Source organism: Argentina silus (genome assembly GCF_951799395.1).
Source record: "Argentina silus genome assembly, chromosome: 8".
In the NCBI taxonomy this organism is placed as follows: Eukaryota; Metazoa; Chordata; class Actinopteri; order Argentiniformes; family Argentinidae; genus Argentina; species Argentina silus.
The window spans coordinates 4,066,116-4,084,119 of NC_139662.1; the positions used below are offsets into that span (position 1 = coordinate 4,066,116).

Below are 18,004 nucleotides of genomic sequence, written 5' to 3' on the forward strand. Positions count from 1 at the left end.
TAAAGACTGTACTGCCCAAATTCCACCGAAATGTCTCATGCCCCACCAGAGGAGACAGGACATTGGACCAAGTATACACCAGCATGGCTGATGCGTACAAAGCCGTTCCCCTCCCCCACCTAGGTCAATCAGACCACCTCTCATTGTTCCTACTGCCCAAGTACTCAGCACTCATCAAACGAGTGAAACCTACAGTGAGGACAGTGAAGGTCTGGCCAGAGGGAGCTGACTCAGCGCTCCAGCAGCATTTTGGAAACACTGACTGGGGTGTGTTTGCCACTCAGGCCACCCATGACTCCCACACGGACATTGATTCATATGCCTCATCTGTTTTGGACTACATCAATTCCAACATCAGCAGTGTCACCACACTCAAGCGGATCACCACTTTCCCTAATCAGAAGCCATGGATGAACAGTGAGGTCCGACTCCTGCTGAAGGCACGCGACATTGCCTTCAGATCAGGGGATGCTCGGGCCTATAGCTCATATAGGGCTAATCTGCAGAGGGGCATCAAAAAGGCCAAGCACAACCACAAGCTGAGGATAGAAGATCACTTCAGAAACAACTCTGACCCCCGACGCATGTGGCAGGGCATCCAGGCCATCACAGACTACAAACCAACTAACACCTCACCCCTCTCCGTTGACGCCTCCCTCCCTGATGAGCTGAACCACTTCTACGGCCGCTTTGACAGGGACAACAAGGAGGTGGCCATCAAGGCTGTGCTCCCTGCGGATCACCAGCCCCTCACTCTATCTCCCACCGACGTGTGTGCGGCACTGAGCAGGACTAACGCACGCAAGGCTGCTGGTCCTGATGGGATTCCCGGACGCGTCCTCAGGGCCTGCGCTGTGCAGCTGACTAAGGTTTGGACTGACATATTCAACCTGTCCCTAGCCCAAGCAGCTGTCCCCGCGTGCTTCAAAACCACCTCCATCGTGCCGGTGCCAAAACACTCCACTGCAACGAGCTTAAATGACTTCCGACCAGTGGCACTCACGCCCATCATCATGAAGTGCTTCGAGAGGCTGGTCTTAGCTCAACTCAAGACCTGCCTACCACCCACACTGGACCCCTTTCAATTCGCCTACCGGCAGAACAGGAGTACAGAGGATGCCATTTCAACGGCACTTCACTCCGCCCTGTCCCACCTCGACAAGACTAACTCTTATGTGAGAATGCTGTTTATTGACTTCAGCTCAGCATTCAACACCATCATCCCCTCCAAACTGATCTCCAAACTCAGGCAACTGGGCATCAACCCCTCCCTCTGCAACTGGATTCTAGACTTCCTGACCAACAGGCCGCAGTCTGTTAGGCTTCACAACCACACCTCCTCAACCCTCACCCTGAACACCGGCGTTCCACAAGGCTGTGTGCTGAGCCCCCTCCTTTACTCCCTCTTCACCCACGACTGCACACCTGTACATGGCTCAAACACCATTGTTAAGTTTGCAGACGACACAACGGTGATCGGTCTCATCAGCAACAACGATGAGTCGGCCTACAGGGAGGAGGTCCAGCACCTAACAGTGTGGTGCAACGACAATAACCTGGCTCTCAACACCAAGAAGACCAAAGAACTCATTGTGGACTTCAGGAAGTCTAAAGCTGGCGCACACACCCCCATCCTCATCAACGAGACTGAGGTGGAGCGAGTCACCAGCTTCAAGTTTCTGGGTGTCCACATCTCTGAGGACCTCTCCTGGACCCTCAACACCTCCACCCTGATAAAGAAGGCTCACCAGCGTCTCTTCTTCCTGAGGAGACTAAAGAAGGTCCATCTGTCTCCTCAGATCCTGGTGAATTTCTACCGCTGCACCATCGAGAGTATCCTTACCAACTGTGTCACAGTATGGTATGGCAACTGCTCGGCATCGGACCGGAAAGCACTGCAGAGGGTGGTGAAAACTGCCCAACGCATCACCGGTTCCTCACTCCCCTCCATCGAGGCTGTCCAGGGCAAACGATGCTTGCGTAAGGCACGCAGCATCGTCAAGGACATTTCTCACCCCAACCATAGACTTTTCACCCCACTCCCCTCCGGGAGGCGCTACAGGTCTCTCCGCACCCGAACCAGTAGGTTCAGAGGCAGCTTCTTCCCTGCGGCTGTCACCCTACTGAACTTGAACACTGCACCGACCTGACAACCTACTACCCCTGCAACCCACCCCCCCCCCCCCCCCCCCCCACCCGGACAATTGCACTATTGCACTATTACTCCCCTCCCCTGCTCTTACTCAATACCACTGCTCTTCTGTACATACCTGTCCATACTGTTCATACTGTTCATAATGCACATAATGCACATATCCTTATATTTTCTTTAATACTACTGCACATACTGTACATACCTGTTTATACTGTTTATACGGCATTCCATATTTATATTTATTTTGCTATCTACCTCATGCTACTGTTAATACATATATACTGCTAGACTGCATTACCCATACAGCTCATATGCTGCTACACTGTTCATACTGTAACTATTTATTCTGCTATAATGCTACTGTTACTCATATACTGCTATACTGCACTGCTATATTATACTGCACTACTACTGATCATATATTGCACTACCTGTAAATACTGTTCATTGCACTTTCTGCTATTTTGCACTTCTGGTTAGACGCTAACTGCATTTCGTTGTCTCTGTACTTGTACTCTGCACAATGACAATAAAGTTGAATCTAATCTAATCTAATCTACTCCACACTGGCTATCAGCCAGTGAATTAGACTGTATGTTGATTCAAGTAGAACAATGAAATAAAGCAATTTCATAAGTCCATTTACAGTTTTCATGTTATTTTGATCATATTGATGAAAATCTGTTTTGTTTAGACTTTATAATGATTTCCTCCTGGATTTCAGTCTCACTTTCAACCAGCCTGCCCTATTCACAGGCTGTGATAGCACCAGAGAGGGAACTTGTCCATCGGGTTATCTTACACTCTATCCACATGTCCTTATCAGCTTCCCCTGGATTAAAACCTCACTGAGAGTACCTGGCCCTGGCCCCCACCATTTAGAGTCTCGCTCAATAATCTATTCTTAGCCTTTTCTTACATTACAGAAAGGTTCCACAAGAAGACGGTTCTACCTCAGAGAAAGAGCTTGAAAAGTCAAGAGATACATCCTAATGTTGGTGCCTGTTCAGATAAAAAAGAACTGGTCTGTTAGAAAAGACCATTAAAGAATACAAGTGGTTTCTATTGCCTCTGCCCTTAAAGGCAGCAAGCAAAGATGGTCACTTTACTGTACTGTGACCACACTACATGAGCTCTCAGATTCATAGAGGACCCATACACCCAAAACAATCAAATATACAGACAAAAATACTTTTTGCAATGTTCAAATATATTTTATTCATAGGCAGTTATGCACATCTCTCCATCTTTGATCTTCTCCATAATTTCTCCATCTTCATCTCATTTAAATCAACATTGGTTTGACAGCCTCAAATAAAACATACTAGTCTCTACTAGAAGACATGATGTTAGGGCTGTTTGCGATCTGTGGAGGTCTGGTTCTGCTTACACTGCCTGGGCCAGACCCACCATGTTGTTCTGTCTGTCAAAGACGGAGTAGAACTTCCTGATGAAGACATCTCCCAAGATCCACAGCTGGTCACCGCCACCGTTGCCGAAGCCAGTGTTGCAGCCATAGCTGGTCTAGAAAGACAGAGCGGAGGATTTTACTGATGGAATTCCACTTTTACTCCAAGATATTTAAATTAAATGTTGCTTTTGGCATTGGCTGGTTGGGCTGTATATACTGTAACTTACAGTGCTGCTTGAAAGTATGTAAACCCCTTGTGCAATTATAGATTTTTTTAGTTTTTATCATGAAATCTTTATTTATTCAGAACCAGTCTTTTTTATCTGACATAACAGGTTTATATTTACCAATTCCATATGTTGGTTTAGAGGAAATCATGCGTGTAGTAGAAAAACTAAACCCAAAAATGCGTGAACCCCAAGTTGCATTGGTTCCATCAAGTAGGCAAGTAGAATCAGGTGGGTAAATAATTTCAAGCAGCACTGTATGTATGCCAAACAATTGGACTGACCTGGGAGATGTAGGCAGATGCAGGGATAGTGAAAGCATGATTGTTGATGGTAAAGGTCACTTCAGGCATGCTCTGGATGTTTTGACAGTTGACAGTGGCCTGTGTGAGGAATATGACATTATGTTAGACATTATTGTGGATAAACCAGAGTTGGTGATAGACAATTAAACACATTGTTTAACTCACCTCTCCATATTGGTTGGTAGAGGCTCCCACCCAGGCGTTCATGTTCTTGATGTCAGACGTTGGGCCGACGATAAGGGAGGTGCCAGTGTCAATAATGGCCTGGCAGCCGCCGGAGCAAGCCACTGTGTTGCCATTTATGGTAACACTGTAATGACAAAATAATAGATGAGTGAATGCACTGCAGGATTTGGTAATATGCCAAACACAATTCCAAAAATTAGTTATGACTTAAGTTAACTTTTTGTATACTGCAATGTGTGTATAATGAAACTATGGATGTTGGCTCAAAGACATATGGACATGTAATGTATAATGTAATCGTGTGTCGAGTACCTGTCCATTTTGATCTGCCAGTAGCTTTCGGAGGAGAGAGGGATCCAGGTGAGCTGTCCAGAGAAGTAATTGCTCTCAATTTCACCGAAACTCACCACACTGCCCTCGGCACTGTTTCTAAGAAAGGGAGGAGATCAAAGCCGTTCACTTACCAGTACAGGTAACATCTAAAGCAAAGAACCACAACACAAATACCATGTGTTATACAGTTACTACTACACAGGTACAACGTGAGGCCCTCTCTTTTTTGACTTATATATAATATCTCTTCTTAGAGTTATGTCAGTCTCCCCCACCCCCACACCCATCCGTGTTAGTGTAGCTACCCGCTCAGGTAGACAGAGAAGAGGCTCTGAGAGACCAGGCGTTGGCTGATCATGTTGTCAAAGACGGGTGTGGCCTGGGAAGAGGATATGGAAGGGAAGGCCAGACCCAGGATCCCATCAGCCACCATGCTGGCCATGAAGGGAGCCTCCGTCTGACTAACGCCAAAGATCTGCTGGTTCACTGAGATCCCGCCCACCTGTACCCACATGGAAGCCAGAGATCAGTCAGTCAATCAGTTTTATTTAAATTGTGCTTTTCTCAACCACAATACAACTTAGTTACCAATGAGCTTATTGATAATACAATGTGTCACAATGCTGCTAAATGCAATGCTTTGGTTGGATTAAAGTACCTCAACAGTATCATAGGCCAGTTGTCCAGTCATGCTGCCAGTTCCATACTGAATAGACAAAGCCTTGTTGGCCCATTTGAAGGTGCTGGATTGCCCGGGGTTGAATTTCTGATGGTTCTCTACGAAACATAAAAACATTTCATTCAAACATTTTCATTCACAGTAGATATGCTCTTTTTAACTGTATGATGTGAATGTTAGTAGGCCTACCCCTACTTAAAAAATTAGCATATCACCAGTGTGCACTGTAGGGGAATAAAATGATGTATTGGATGTTTAGCTGTAAATGTACATTCATTATATTGTACTGTTTTTGATAATGTTCAGGAGGACCAACTCGGTCCTAGTACACTGTACACCTCAGGGTGCTCCCATCAGACAACCCTACTCACGGCAAGCCTGGCTGGTGCTGCAGTAGACAGAGGGCACCCATAGGTTGGAAGAGCCAGTGTCAAAGATAACTTTGAAGGACTGGGGGGGAGTGCCAATGGAGATCACACCATAGTAAGACAACTGGAGGGAGATACAAGAGCAAAGACATCACTTCAGAAGACTATAGGAACAGTCAACTTTCCACACACAAAGAAGGATGAACCCTTTTCAACGCTCTATGCTCATGTTCCATGTTCAGTCAATTGAATTCAAGCAAAACATGTATACTGTTTCATAAGCCTAAACAATGTAAGTTAGAAAATACAGTTGTTAAATGTTGGATAATGAGATTCTGGAGATTCAGAATCCTGGTTGAGCACTCAGCCCTTGTTTGAGGACTCACATCAGCATCATTGGTCATGGCCTCATCGCCTGACTGGTAGAACTTGGCCATGGGGTTGTAGGGGTACTTCTTCCTGTACTCGTCCCACAGGCCCTTCTCCTGCAGATTCTCCCTGGCAGTCTTGCCCTTGATCAGAGAGATCCTGAAACACACAAGAGAATCAGACCAACAGGGTATTTCATTGGCAGTGCTAGAGAGGAAGAGGAAGAGGAAGGCTGGAACTCACCTGTGAACGCACTCGGAGAGGCCCATCAGGGCACAAAGGACAATAGCCCACTTCATCATGGTTGCTCGGGTTCTGTTCTTGGACTGAAAGTGAGGCTGGACTAGCAGACCCAGGTCCTTATATACAGTATAGACTTTGTCCCCTGACCACGTATGCCCTCCTTTATCACACCATATTATAACTTCTGATAAGAAATTTGTGATATGACAAGAAATATAAAACTCAAGAGTAAATATCCGTTTGAGCAATGTTAATGCATTGACAAAAGATTATTGCCATTATAAAATCATAAGTAAGAGTTTATAGCTGAATACACTTTATCAACATTACACTTTTTTCTCATTGTCACAAAAGAACCTTTCTAAATATGTAAATCGAAAAGATATAAACAGAAATGTCTGTGTAAGAAGAATCTACACTAGACTAGTTTTACTATGTAGTGTGTCCCCTACAGTATATTCATATTATTATTGTTATTCTATGATTATCATTAGTATCATAAAATGAATAGAACATTGATTGAATATGTGACACAGAATCAAGCTAATGATGAAAATAAAAGTGAAAAGTAAAAGTGAAAAGAATAAAAGTGAAAAGTAGCTTAATATAGAAGTATCAACTTCTGAAATGAGATAAAAAAAAAACCTTTTAATATGTTGACATTCACATCTGCTATCACTCATTAGGCTCAGGCATGCTCTGTGCTTTTCTAATCTTATCAACACTTTCCAGAAGGAAAGACAAGCTCATTAGAGATATTTAATAACAAAATCCAACAGATAAAAATATATACACTCATTGGGCACTTTATTAGGAACTCCTGTACACTTTCTTATGGTGAAAGTGGTGTAATGGTGTGGGAAATGTTTTCTTGGCACACTTTGGGCCCGTTAATCCAAATCAATCATTGCTTGAATGCTACAGCCTATTTGAGTATTGTTGCTGACCATGTGCATCCCTTCATGGCTACAATTTACCCATCTTCTAATGGCTACTTCCAGCATGATAATGCACCATGTCACAAAGCAAAAGTCATCTCAAACTTGTTTCATGAACATGGCAATGAGTTCAGTGTTCTTCAGTGGCCTTCCCAGTCACCGGATCTGAATCCAATTGAACACTTTTGGGGTGTGGTAGAACAGGAGACTCACAGCTTGAAAGTACACCTGAAATATCTGCAGGAATTGCGTAATCCATGGCCATCATTATGGACCAGAATCTCAAAGGAATGTTTCCAACATCTTGTGGAATCAATGCCATGAAAAATGTAGGCTGTTTTGAGAGCAAAGGGAGGCACTACCCAGTATTAGTGTTCCAAATAAAGTGCTCGGTGTATATATATATGTTTCAAAGATATGTATTATCAAAAGATAAGTGATATGAAATGTAGAAATAAAACTAATGTAAAGTACCTTTTGGGTACAGTATGTATTTGGCTAAACTTGCTAGCTTTCTCAAAGATAAGTTCATATTAAATGTCTTGAGAGAACAAGAGCCTTGTTGACAGACTAAATATAATACAAGGTTATTTAAAAGTCATTCATGAATCATTTGTTCTAAATTTAGATGTTACAAATGGTAAACAATTAATTCAACAGAATGAATGAAAATGTTACATCATTTGGTAGCTGACTGGGGATATTGTTCAGTGACATTAAAAGAAAAATGTATGTTCTTATTAATACACATTAAGTCTGAATGTGTATATGTACAGTTTGTACCGTATCAGGCTACAGTACAGTACAGTAATTTTGTTATTTGTACGTTCAAACACTTTTTAAATTTTCTCATTTAGTGGCATGGATATTTAGTTATAGAAGCTGTATTGAGTGTGCTTTGCATGTTCGACCCCATATGACATTCCTATGACATTCAGCTTGCAGTCTTGTGCTCTGGTCACACTGCCGGATGTGTGTCGTTATCAGATGTTAATGCACAGTCTGTTGCGCATTAATGCTTACTTCAATTGCATGCCAAGGTCAGGTTCCCTTTAAAGGAATGTACATTTCGGAGTTGTTTGAAAAAAGCTGATTACGAGCACTTGGCACTCCATCTCAGAACATAATACTTTGTTTAATCAAGCAAGATATCGAAAAGAGACAAACAAAAACACAGTGTGGAAACAACTACAATGGTGTGATCAGAGTGACTTTTATTCACAAATATATCTATACATTTTCTGATCAACATCACATGGACATGTGAATAAACTAGTGAATGATTATGATTTTACAATGAGCTATTGCCAGGCTTCCTGTACCAAATAAAAAGTCAGTTATCTCATGTAATTTGGCACAGTTTAGCATATCCATTGTCTTTCTCTTCTGGTTGGACAATGAGGTGCATTACAGATACAATACTCTCTTGCAAAGAAATTGAGTAAAACATTGCGCATAGTACATAGTATACGAAAATGAAGCCTACAGAAGGTAAAGACTGTGTAATTGTGCTCCCCTGTTTCTCGTCTTTCAAGTATTTCCTTGGACATGTTTTCTTTCTCCTCTTCCTGGGGCCTTTCTATCAAAAGTCTATGTTTTTGAAGTCGCTGGTACAGCTGTATTTGCTACCTGTGTACCTGGTGCAAACCAAGTGGGAAAGACATGGGCATGTATGATGCTGTCGTTTTCCTGGGTAGGGCACCTAGAATAGAAGAGGTCATCATATATATATGCCATTTAGCTGACGCTTTTATCCAAAGCGACGTACATTGCAGTGAGTGCATACATTTCAGTATATATGGTCCCAGCAGGAATCAAACCCACAACCTAAGCGTTGTTAGCGCCATGCTCTACCAACTGAGCCACAGGGGACCACATCAAATTGAGTCTTAACCTAAACAGAGCTGGTAATGTTCCATCAATTTAATAGGAAGATGATATTGAATCATCCAAGGGAGAAGTGTGCATGCGTGTGTGCGTGTATATGTGCGTGTATATGTGCGTGAGTGACTGTGTGTGTCTGTGAGTGTATACGAGATTTCACCTCACCTTGTGGCTGAAGGGGTGGCACTCGTCCCCTTCTACTCCCCGTGGTATACACATACGCAGTCCCCTCAGCCACAAACTGACAGCACAGCACAGTCCTAAACCGCACTGTACATCTCTGTCACAAGCCTGAGAGAGAGATAGAGAGAGATAGAGAGAGAGAGAGAGAGAGAGAGAGCACATTCTGTTCTAACAGTTTTGCTTTGATCATTTGCATAGCATACACATTTTCAATGCCTCTTTGATAATATCTTAATTCACTAATAATTTCCTTTATGGAGGAAAACATAGTAATCATAATAAACATAATAATATTGTTCCCCCTTTTCTTTTATTCAGTATGACAGATTAAAAACATGTTTAAGTGTGAATATTAAAATGTTAGGCCATTTGAGATGAACTTGTAATGAATGGACAACGCATGATTCAGAGCCCAGAGCTCTGTTCTCCCTTGGGGGTGTGGTGTGTGCAGTGTGTGTGTTGTCTCGGGAGGGGTGTGTACGTGTCAAATTCCTACAATTGATGAGAATTGATTGCATGGCCAAATAAAGAGTCTTCTTCTTCTTCTTCTATCTGATAACTTATCTGATAACATTCCTAACCCTAACCCAAAAGCATTCATAGGAGATGAGGAACCAGAGCCAAAAAAATGATTCAGACATTTTTCAATTCTATTTTCATCCTTAATTTGTGATTGGTTTTGTGATTTGCTATTGGTTTGAATTTCCATACAGCATTTTCATTGAGGAAAAAAAAGAAGAATATTTGCATATGCAGTAGCTTTTTTTACAAGACCCTGTAAGAACAAAATATATTGTTCTTAAATAAAAAAATATATATACATTTAGCCAGCCATATGATATAGCCTACTGAAATGGGGAGTACCTACGATATTTCTTGGGAATATATTTTGATAATTCATATTAACAGTACAAATACATTTTTTTTTTTTTTTTTAAAACATTATGAAAAATAGTGTACATTCAATGTAGTATGATGTTCTCCTGTAATTGAGCGAGACACTCACCCCAGTGATGACAGCACTCCTGGACCAACTCAGAGACACCAGCAGGATGGAGAGAAGAACAACCCTTGTACCCATGGCAGCAACAGGAGCGCGGGAGAGTGTAGTAAGATACTCTCTCCTCAACAGTACAATAGCTTCAGTTATCACTCTCTCCGTCTTGCACTGTATCCCAGTCCCTCCTATCATGTAGGCGCATTTGACTCCTCAAAGGGGGTCTCCAAGCTCTCTCTTTATCCTCTCTCACCCCCCTCCCACCTCCCGACCAAAACTCACACGCCCCCAAAACACATACGCCCCCCTCCCCTGTCTGCCCTGGAACCTCGTCATCTCATTCATCTGGCTGAGGGGTGATGAAGTGATAGTTCCCTGTACTGTATAGATATTCTAGATATTTCTGGGTTACGTAGACTTCTCTCAGACACTCCTCATTCGTTCTGACAGGGTGAATATGATCAGGACCTAACAGATAACCCACCATCAGTGTGGACAGATAACCATTATCCATTCATTCTCAGGGGTCTCACATACACCTGTTGTAATCATATTTAAAATATATTTAGAATATAGAATCATATATCTTTTTGATAATGGTGAAACATTTAACAATAGACAGATTTAGCGCATCAATTAAAGTCCTTAAAAGTACTTACTGTATGTCATTTAAAATATTCTCAATTTATGCTTCAGTCATATCTAATTGATGACAGCTTGCTTTGCTGGATTAATTAGCCATAATCAAATATGAAATCATAGACACCAAAGAGAGAATTCTCTTCATATAAGGATGCCACCCTGCCACACATGCCACACCTGCCTGACGCACAATGGTGAACAACTGGGACACAGGTGCTAGAGGGATATGTAAATTCAGTTAACATCTTGGTACTTAGGTGTTTGTCTGTCCGGGCTGGGACAAGACCACACGTCCTAGAATTGGTTTGATTAGAACATTCTATCCATCTCCATGATCATAGGCTAAGCAGAGTGATCTATAATACGTCAGATTCTGAGAGGTGTTTTGTCTTGTTTGTGTCATTGGATGGACCAGATACTGACATTAGGATCATGTTTGTTCAAAGACGCTAGGTTATGTAAAAGTTGTCATATGGTCTCAGTCATAGAGATGAGGCTTGCAGGTAGATCACAACAGATCAATCACACTTCTATCTACGTGAGACAATGAGGCCTGGAGTTACAACGTGATTTGATCTGCTTTGTCGTGCACTCTTAAACGCTATTTACAGCATCTACGGAAAATGTATTAAATTAAGGTGATATGCACCTCAAACAATTATCAGGGGTCTTACTTAAGACTAAGGGCATGCTATCTTGTTCAGGGGGGGTACAAATCTGATGAAATATCTCGATAAAAAAATCTCTATGTGTGATAAATTGTCTGTATACTGCCTTTTTAATATGAAATAGTATACGTTCATGACAAAAATGCGTATCATGATACATTATAGTGGGGCAATGACGCACTGTGAGCTAAATCTCCATTTAGGGCCCAACTCCTCCGCAGATTTAGTGCTGATAAATATGCAATGTCTAAAAGCAGCTACTTGTGACACCTATTTATGCACTTCCCCTTGGCCATAATTTGGACTGAGGATTGACTGTTTCCTCCTCTGGTGTGGGTGTGGGGGTGTGTGTGTGTGTGTGTGTGTGTGTGTGTGTGTGTGTGTGTGTGTGTGTGTGTGTGTGTGTGTGTGTGTGTGTCATGATGGGCAGGGAGGTGTCAGTGAAATCTGTTGGGCTCTGATTTAAGGGAGAGAAGAAGGACAAGAGGGGGAGGGAGGAGAGGGAGTATACCCCATGGGTTAGTCAGCAGAACACTACTCCGCTGCTGTGCAGGTGATGGATTCTTTTGACATCCTGGCCACATAATTACATTCCCCCCATTTCTGCCCCATCAGCAGAAACACACAGGGCTTAACCCTCTGGACAGAGAGCAGAAATCATCCCAGGATCCCTGGCTACAAGCAACCCTTTGGAAAAACACAGCTACATAATACCCTAGTCAAAAAACGACACAAACAAGTCATGGGTCATATTACTGTTGTGTATAATACATAAAATGAGCAGATAGCAACTAGTTCAGTAAGTAACATTAGTTCATATTAGGGACAGCAAATGCATACCTGCTATGATGACTCACCCTCTCCAGTATTCCCCAGTAGTGGTGGTGGTTTGGTTGGTCTCATCCTTACTTAAGTTACTGATGACGAATCCTGTGTGGGCAGTGGGCACACACCTCGAATTCCTCACAATCCAAAATAACTGATATCTGATGGGAGAGTGTGTGACATATTTGCTAGAGGCCAATGTGCTATCCCTTGTTGCTTGTATTTTTTTTCTTCAATCTTCATTCAATTTATTCACTTCTGTCGCCAATTGTCAGTCTATTTCACACACTCTCTGCCTGAAAGCATTTGGTTCAACTTGAATTACAGTGAGTGTCCTCAGACATTGTCTGCGTGACATGGGTAACACAAAATAGAAAAAAGGATATGGGTTGGAACATACATTTTGGCTTAATGTGCAGTAAAAAGAATTTATCCAGCAATTTTAACAGTTTACAACAATTTGTACATATCAAAGGTTTCACATAGCCCTTTTAAAGTTGGCTGACATGAGGATACAATATGGACAGACAGAGAGCTGGGCTGACATAAGCAAAGACACATTTTCAATGATGCAGAGAACTGTTGTTAAATTATAATCAGATCAAAATACTAAATGTTAAAAGACTTAGATTTTAGCTCACAGGACAAATGAGGGGAAGACCTAATAATATCTTATTAAAGTTATACATCAAATAGGGAAGGGGAGAAATGTGAGTATTCAACCTCATGAATACAGTCCAGGGAGCCATTTACTCAATTAGTATTAAGAGTTATTGTCAGTCAAATGACACATAGAAGTATATTAGGTGTGCCTTTCAACCTTGCGTTGCAATGCAGGCCTTACATATTGTATTCTTTCTTGCATAAACCTATTTGCAAAGTATTGCAATATATGCAGTATATACACGGTATGGATATTGCAATCATAAATAACAATTTATTTACTGTTTCCTCCATTGCCATCTAAAGTTGGATCTCTGATAATGTCATCTCAAATGTATGTCTTGTATTGGTGAAAGTTTTCAAGTGTATATAGGGGCGGCAGGTAGCCTGGAGGTTAGAGAGGCCAGCCAGCCAGCGGAAGGTTGCTGGTTCCATCTCTGCTCCAGGAGGAGCCGGATGTGAGCCAGTAACTGGAAGGTTGCTGGCATCATATCCAGGTGCCTACCACTGCCCTTGAGCAAGCAAACCCCAGGGGTGCCGGAATATGGCTCTGTTCTCCCTTGGGGGTGTGTTGTCTCGGAGGGGTGTGTGTGTTGTCTTGGGGGGAGTGCAAAAATTACCACATTCCAACAATTGATGAGAATTGATTGCATGGCCAATAAACAGTCTTTGTCTTTGTGTATTTTGAGATGAGCTGTTCTGTGACACTGTTGACAAATCAGCACTCAGTTTCACAGCAAGCAGTGTAGCTGGGCTGACTTTGTGCAGACTCCAGATAAGAATCAACATAACAAATCTTTAACAGACACTTATGTTGTGTTGAATAGAGTTGCCCTTTTACTAGTGTTGTTATTTAAACACTACAGTGCCTATAGATGGCTACACCGCCTTTCAAAATGTTCACCTTTTGTGTTTACTTTGAAAGTGTCCAGTAGGATAGGTAGATCTGTGGGAAAAAAATCCTAATTTAATCCATTTTGATTCCAGGCTCTGGGGCAACAAAAAGTGAACAATTTGAAAGAGGGTGTAGACTTTCTACAGTATAGGCTTTGTCGATATCTGTAGCACTGACACTGCATGTCCTGTCACAGGGCTTATGTAAAGTGCTACTGCAAGATTCAAGATTCAAGATGGTTTTATTGTCATATGCACAACACATCAGACATCAGAGTCAGGTAGGATTAATATGAAATTGATTGATTGATTGATTGATTGATTGATAAAAGTATATATTGTCTAATGAGTATGCTAGTATAGACTTTGTGAATGGCTTGCCTTCAGTATGATCGTCTTCTCACTAATGCACCAAAACATTACTGGTGTCAGTCAAAGCCATGCTGCACGTCATGTCATGTTAAAATACTCATTTGCAAATGTTGAGATGCTGAAACGAGATGAAGAAAATTAAGTAGGCCTATTACTGAAAAATGCATTCTTGAACGAACAGTCTATACATCAGCATGGTTGATGGTACTGCAATCCCTGAGTGCAAATCTGATTTTGCTTATTGTAGCAGGCACTGCAGTAACTCAAGTTGGACACTAACATTCTTTATTTCTAAAGTGGGTTCATGGTAGTGTTGCGCCCATAGAGATAGCACTATGATTGCACGCACCATGTTATGTGTTGTTTTACTGGGTGATGGATGTCAATTGAATTAGGTGACCATTTAATTATTGTCAACCAACTGGATAGCAAAATGCTAATATGGTATTTCTATGTTTGGTTGTCATATTCATTCAAAGACTTTTTTCAGAGTTACTTCTACTGGTTCTACACATTGTATGTGAAAATTATTCTGTGCATTCCGTCTAGTTTGGCCCTCACAAGGTCCCGTCGTCTTTGACTCACGTGAGTATCAGCTGATCGCCTGTAGAGAAGTCAGGAAGCAGACCATCACAAACAAACAAACTACAGCTAAATAAGTATAATTTAACTACGGCTGTTGTTATTAGAATGGAGTCGACACTTGAACAGCACCTCGATGATACGTAAGTGTCTAACCGAGACTTACTGATCACAATCGTTGAGTCATGCATCCCCACTGAAAACCGTCTCCTTTTTTGACAGCATGAAGAATCCAGCAATTGTCGGTGTTCTCTGCACAGATCAACAAGGTCACAATCTAGGATGTAAGTAAAAAATTAGCCCAATTTATGATGTTTTCTATATTTATCAGATTATCCAGCAAGCATAGGCTATTATTTATTAATATTAATTTGTAATCCATCTCTGTCCTCTCTGACTCACCATAGCTGTCAGGGATGTGGCAACGTTCTTATAAAGCATTGGTTAAAGGGTGTATGATATGATCAGGTGTAGGCATGGATGTGTGTAACTGAGCTACTACTTTACACACCAAATATGAGCGTCTGTCCATGTGTTTCTCCCAGGTCGTGGCTCTCTCTCTGATGAGCATGGTGGTGTAGTGTCTGTATTGGCCAGGCAAGCAGCATCACTTACCAGAGACCCTACAGACACACCTACTGTGTGCTTGGAGTCAGACTCAGGGTAAGGAAGGCCAGTCAATCAGATAGTTGGCTAGCTAATCACATGAAGTGCAACTAAGCCATGTCATCTTAACTTTGTGTATGATGCCACCGTGTGGACATTATGAAATGTGCATATGATAAGTCATAACATGTGGTTAATATATCATGTCTTTAACCTATGTCTAAAGGCATGTTTGGATATACAGCTTTAGTTGGTGTATTGTGTATTCATAATGATGGGACAGCTAGTAAATGTGAAGGGAACATATGAAATCATGCTGTAGACAAAAAGGGCAATTGATGAAATGTGTCCTAAGATAATGAATAACCCATGGTGACCCAATAACATTGACAGTAGTTGTCCCATTGAATTTTAGTTATGAGGTTTCTTTAAATGTTTGTTTGAATATTGAAATATTGCATTATCTAGGTTAACCGTGTCTTCAAAGAAAATCATTTGCTATTAGCTCTTCATGAAAATAAGCATTTTTTCATTTTTCGCAGGAATATTTTAGTCAGGACGCATGGAACCATCACACTAGCTGTTCACAAGATGGCATCATGAAGTCACCACATGTGGACAGAAGATTCTCTTTATCATGTGTAAAAGTCTTTACTAATGCAAAATGACCATACACATGGTCTCAATCTGTGAAGTTCAAAGGTAGTATAGGCAAACTCTGTTTTTCCTGTCTTTGTTCAAAGTTTAGTCAGATTTTCATTTTCTTTTTCTGCTACTATCTGGTCAAGAAGTATAGAAAACAAACTGAGTGCATATGTTCATTCAAATTGATTCAATGTACATGTTTTTATGTACCAAGCAAGTACTTAATGGAGTCTAATCATTTGTAGGACTTCAGTGTTAGCAGGGCTCATTGTATTTCTCCAAGCCGGCTAATTAATTGTCAATCTAAGCACCTCAGTGTAATTTGGAACAACATTTGTCTCTGATATGACCATGTCTGTGTTATTTAATAAAACATTTATTGCAAGTTATGTTGTCAAATACACAATGGCATAAAAGTTTTGTCTTTAAGTGTGTTTATGTGTTACATTTGATTGATCCATCTGCTCTCACTAAACTAAATAATCTGAAAATGAGAGGGATAAGTGTAATATTTCTTCAGAAAACTTTCCATTTGAATTTAAAAGATCAACAGCTATGAATTCTTATTTCCTATTTCCTCCCATATTCATTTTCATTCAATGTTCATGTGTTTTGTGATAGCATTCTGTCACAAAACAGCATGGTCCATTATATTCTAATTGTCACAATTATGCAGTGCTTTAGTTGACAGGCAAAGACGTGGGCATAATTCCTTGAATACATAGTTTCAAAACCAATGCATTTTGCGTACACTCAATTGACAGGTATGTATGTATACGATGTATAACTAATTGGAATAACGAAATCCAATAAATATAGATACGCACCATCGCCTTCTACGGCAGATACATTGTGGTGTGATAAAATGAGCCATCATTCTGCTTTTTATAATAACCACACAGGTACCAGGTAAACCTTCTGTTTCTGCAGTATGGGACAGAGAATTACAATCCTTCAGTAACCCACCAGAGTGAGACAGAGTGTGGGCCAATACTTTTTTCTCCTATAGGAAATTATCTCACCAACTCATTTATTTTAAACTCATACAAGGGTTTACACCACTCCTCTTAAACTGTTTCAGATTAAACTAGCTGGAGACCCTTTTGATGTTTTGAATTACATTACAGGTAATTACATTACAGATAATCTCCCATTATCTGTAATTTCTGGATGGATATTGCATTCTATTATGTCTGATATTCTGGGTACCCAAATTACTGCTTCACCTGGGGGGTTATGGGGGGGGGGGGGCATTTTAAGCAGCCACCCCTCGCGAAATATACTCCCTATGTCCCTGTGCATGCATGGTTTACACCTAATATTCCACTAATGAATACTTAATAAGTAAGACACCCAACAATAATTAATGTTGCTACTCATTAAAGATCATCAGCTAGGCATAATCCAAACTGAAAGAGAATTGTTGTAACTACCTAAATATGATGTTTGTATTGTCTCAATATGCCAATGTATATTGTGTATTAATCACTCTGTGTTAGTGTCCCAGTGAAAAAAAGAGCCATCAAGTCTCTGAATATCGTGTGCTGCAGCATTCCTCTGCAGTGGTGTACCGTATCTGCGGAGAATTCTGCAGTCAGTGATAGCCTACATTTCAACACCTCTAACCAACCTGGATTATGAGCTCATGTCCCTGTCACAAATATCGTATTAGGCTATACTGTTGGCTCTCACATCATGCATATGTTCAAGCTTTTTTTCTTTTCTCATGTTATGACAGCTAAGTTGTTTTTCTACCTTGGAGGTTTTCAGCTACGTTTCAGTCACGTGGCTGTCCCTGTGAAGGCTTTGGTTCATGCGAACCCTCTTAC

The 18,004-nt window shown here is 41.2% G+C and overlaps 3 protein-coding genes across 3 annotated transcripts; 1 reads left to right on the forward strand and 2 right to left on the reverse strand.

Moving 5' to 3' along the window:
- Window positions 1-3,541: 3,541 nt before the first annotated feature.
- LOC310807939 (pepsin A-like) lies at window positions 3,542-6,335 on the reverse strand (the record flags this gene model as incomplete). Its single annotated transcript, XM_083674604.1, has 9 exons — window positions 3,542-3,679; window positions 4,078-4,176; window positions 4,264-4,408; window positions 4,597-4,713; window positions 4,923-5,119; window positions 5,276-5,394; window positions 5,668-5,788; window positions 6,051-6,192; window positions 6,277-6,335. 9 exons carry the CDS (start codon window positions 6,333-6,335, stop codon window positions 3,542-3,544), a joined length of 1,137 nt encoding a protein of 378 aa, XP_083530730.1.
- Window positions 6,336-8,687: 2,352 nt separating this feature from the next.
- Window positions 8,688-10,365, reverse strand: prok1 (prokineticin 1). The gene is made up of 3 exons (XM_083674466.1): window positions 10,288-10,365; window positions 9,264-9,389; window positions 8,688-8,916 (listed from the first exon to the last, which is right to left on the reverse strand). Exons 1-3 carry the CDS (start codon window positions 10,360-10,362, stop codon window positions 8,797-8,799), a joined length of 321 nt encoding a protein of 106 aa, XP_083530592.1. The 5' UTR covers window positions 10,363-10,365; the 3' UTR covers window positions 8,688-8,796.
- Window positions 10,366-14,926: 4,561 nt separating this feature from the next.
- lamtor5 (late endosomal/lysosomal adaptor, MAPK and MTOR activator 5) lies at window positions 14,927-16,585 on the forward strand. Its single transcript, XM_083674356.1, has 4 exons — window positions 14,927-15,067; window positions 15,147-15,208; window positions 15,470-15,587; window positions 16,073-16,585. The coding sequence occupies exons 1-4, from the start codon at window positions 15,033-15,035 to the stop codon at window positions 16,131-16,133; spliced, it is 276 nt and encodes a 91-aa protein (XP_083530482.1). The 5' UTR covers window positions 14,927-15,032; the 3' UTR covers window positions 16,134-16,585.
- The last annotated feature ends 1,419 nt before the right edge of the window (window positions 16,586-18,004 follow it).

Excerpts from the sequence above, each read along its gene's own strand:
- lamtor5 (XM_083674356.1), top strand. The coding sequence starts at position 15,033 with ATGGAGTCGACACTTGAACAGCACCTCGATGATAC. Across the intron at positions 15,068-15,146 it reads GAACAGCACCTCGATGATAC|CATGAAGAATCCAGCAATTG; the intron begins GTAAGTGTCTAA and ends CTTTTTTGACAG. Across the intron at positions 15,588-16,072 it reads TGCTTGGAGTCAGACTCAGG|GAATATTTTAGTCAGGACGC; the intron begins GTAAGGAAGGCC and ends CATTTTTCGCAG.
- prok1 (XM_083674466.1), bottom strand. The coding sequence starts at position 10,362 with ATGGGTACAAGGGTTGTTCTTCTCTCCATCCTGCTGGTGTCTCTGAGT. Across the intron at positions 9,390-10,287 it reads GGAGTGCTGTCATCACTGGG|GCTTGTGACAGAGATGTACA; the intron begins GTGAGTGTCTCG and ends TCTCTCTCTCAG. Across the intron at positions 8,917-9,263 it reads GCCACCCCTTCAGCCACAAG|GTGCCCTACCCAGGAAAACG; the intron begins GTGAGGTGAAAT and ends CTTCTATTCTAG.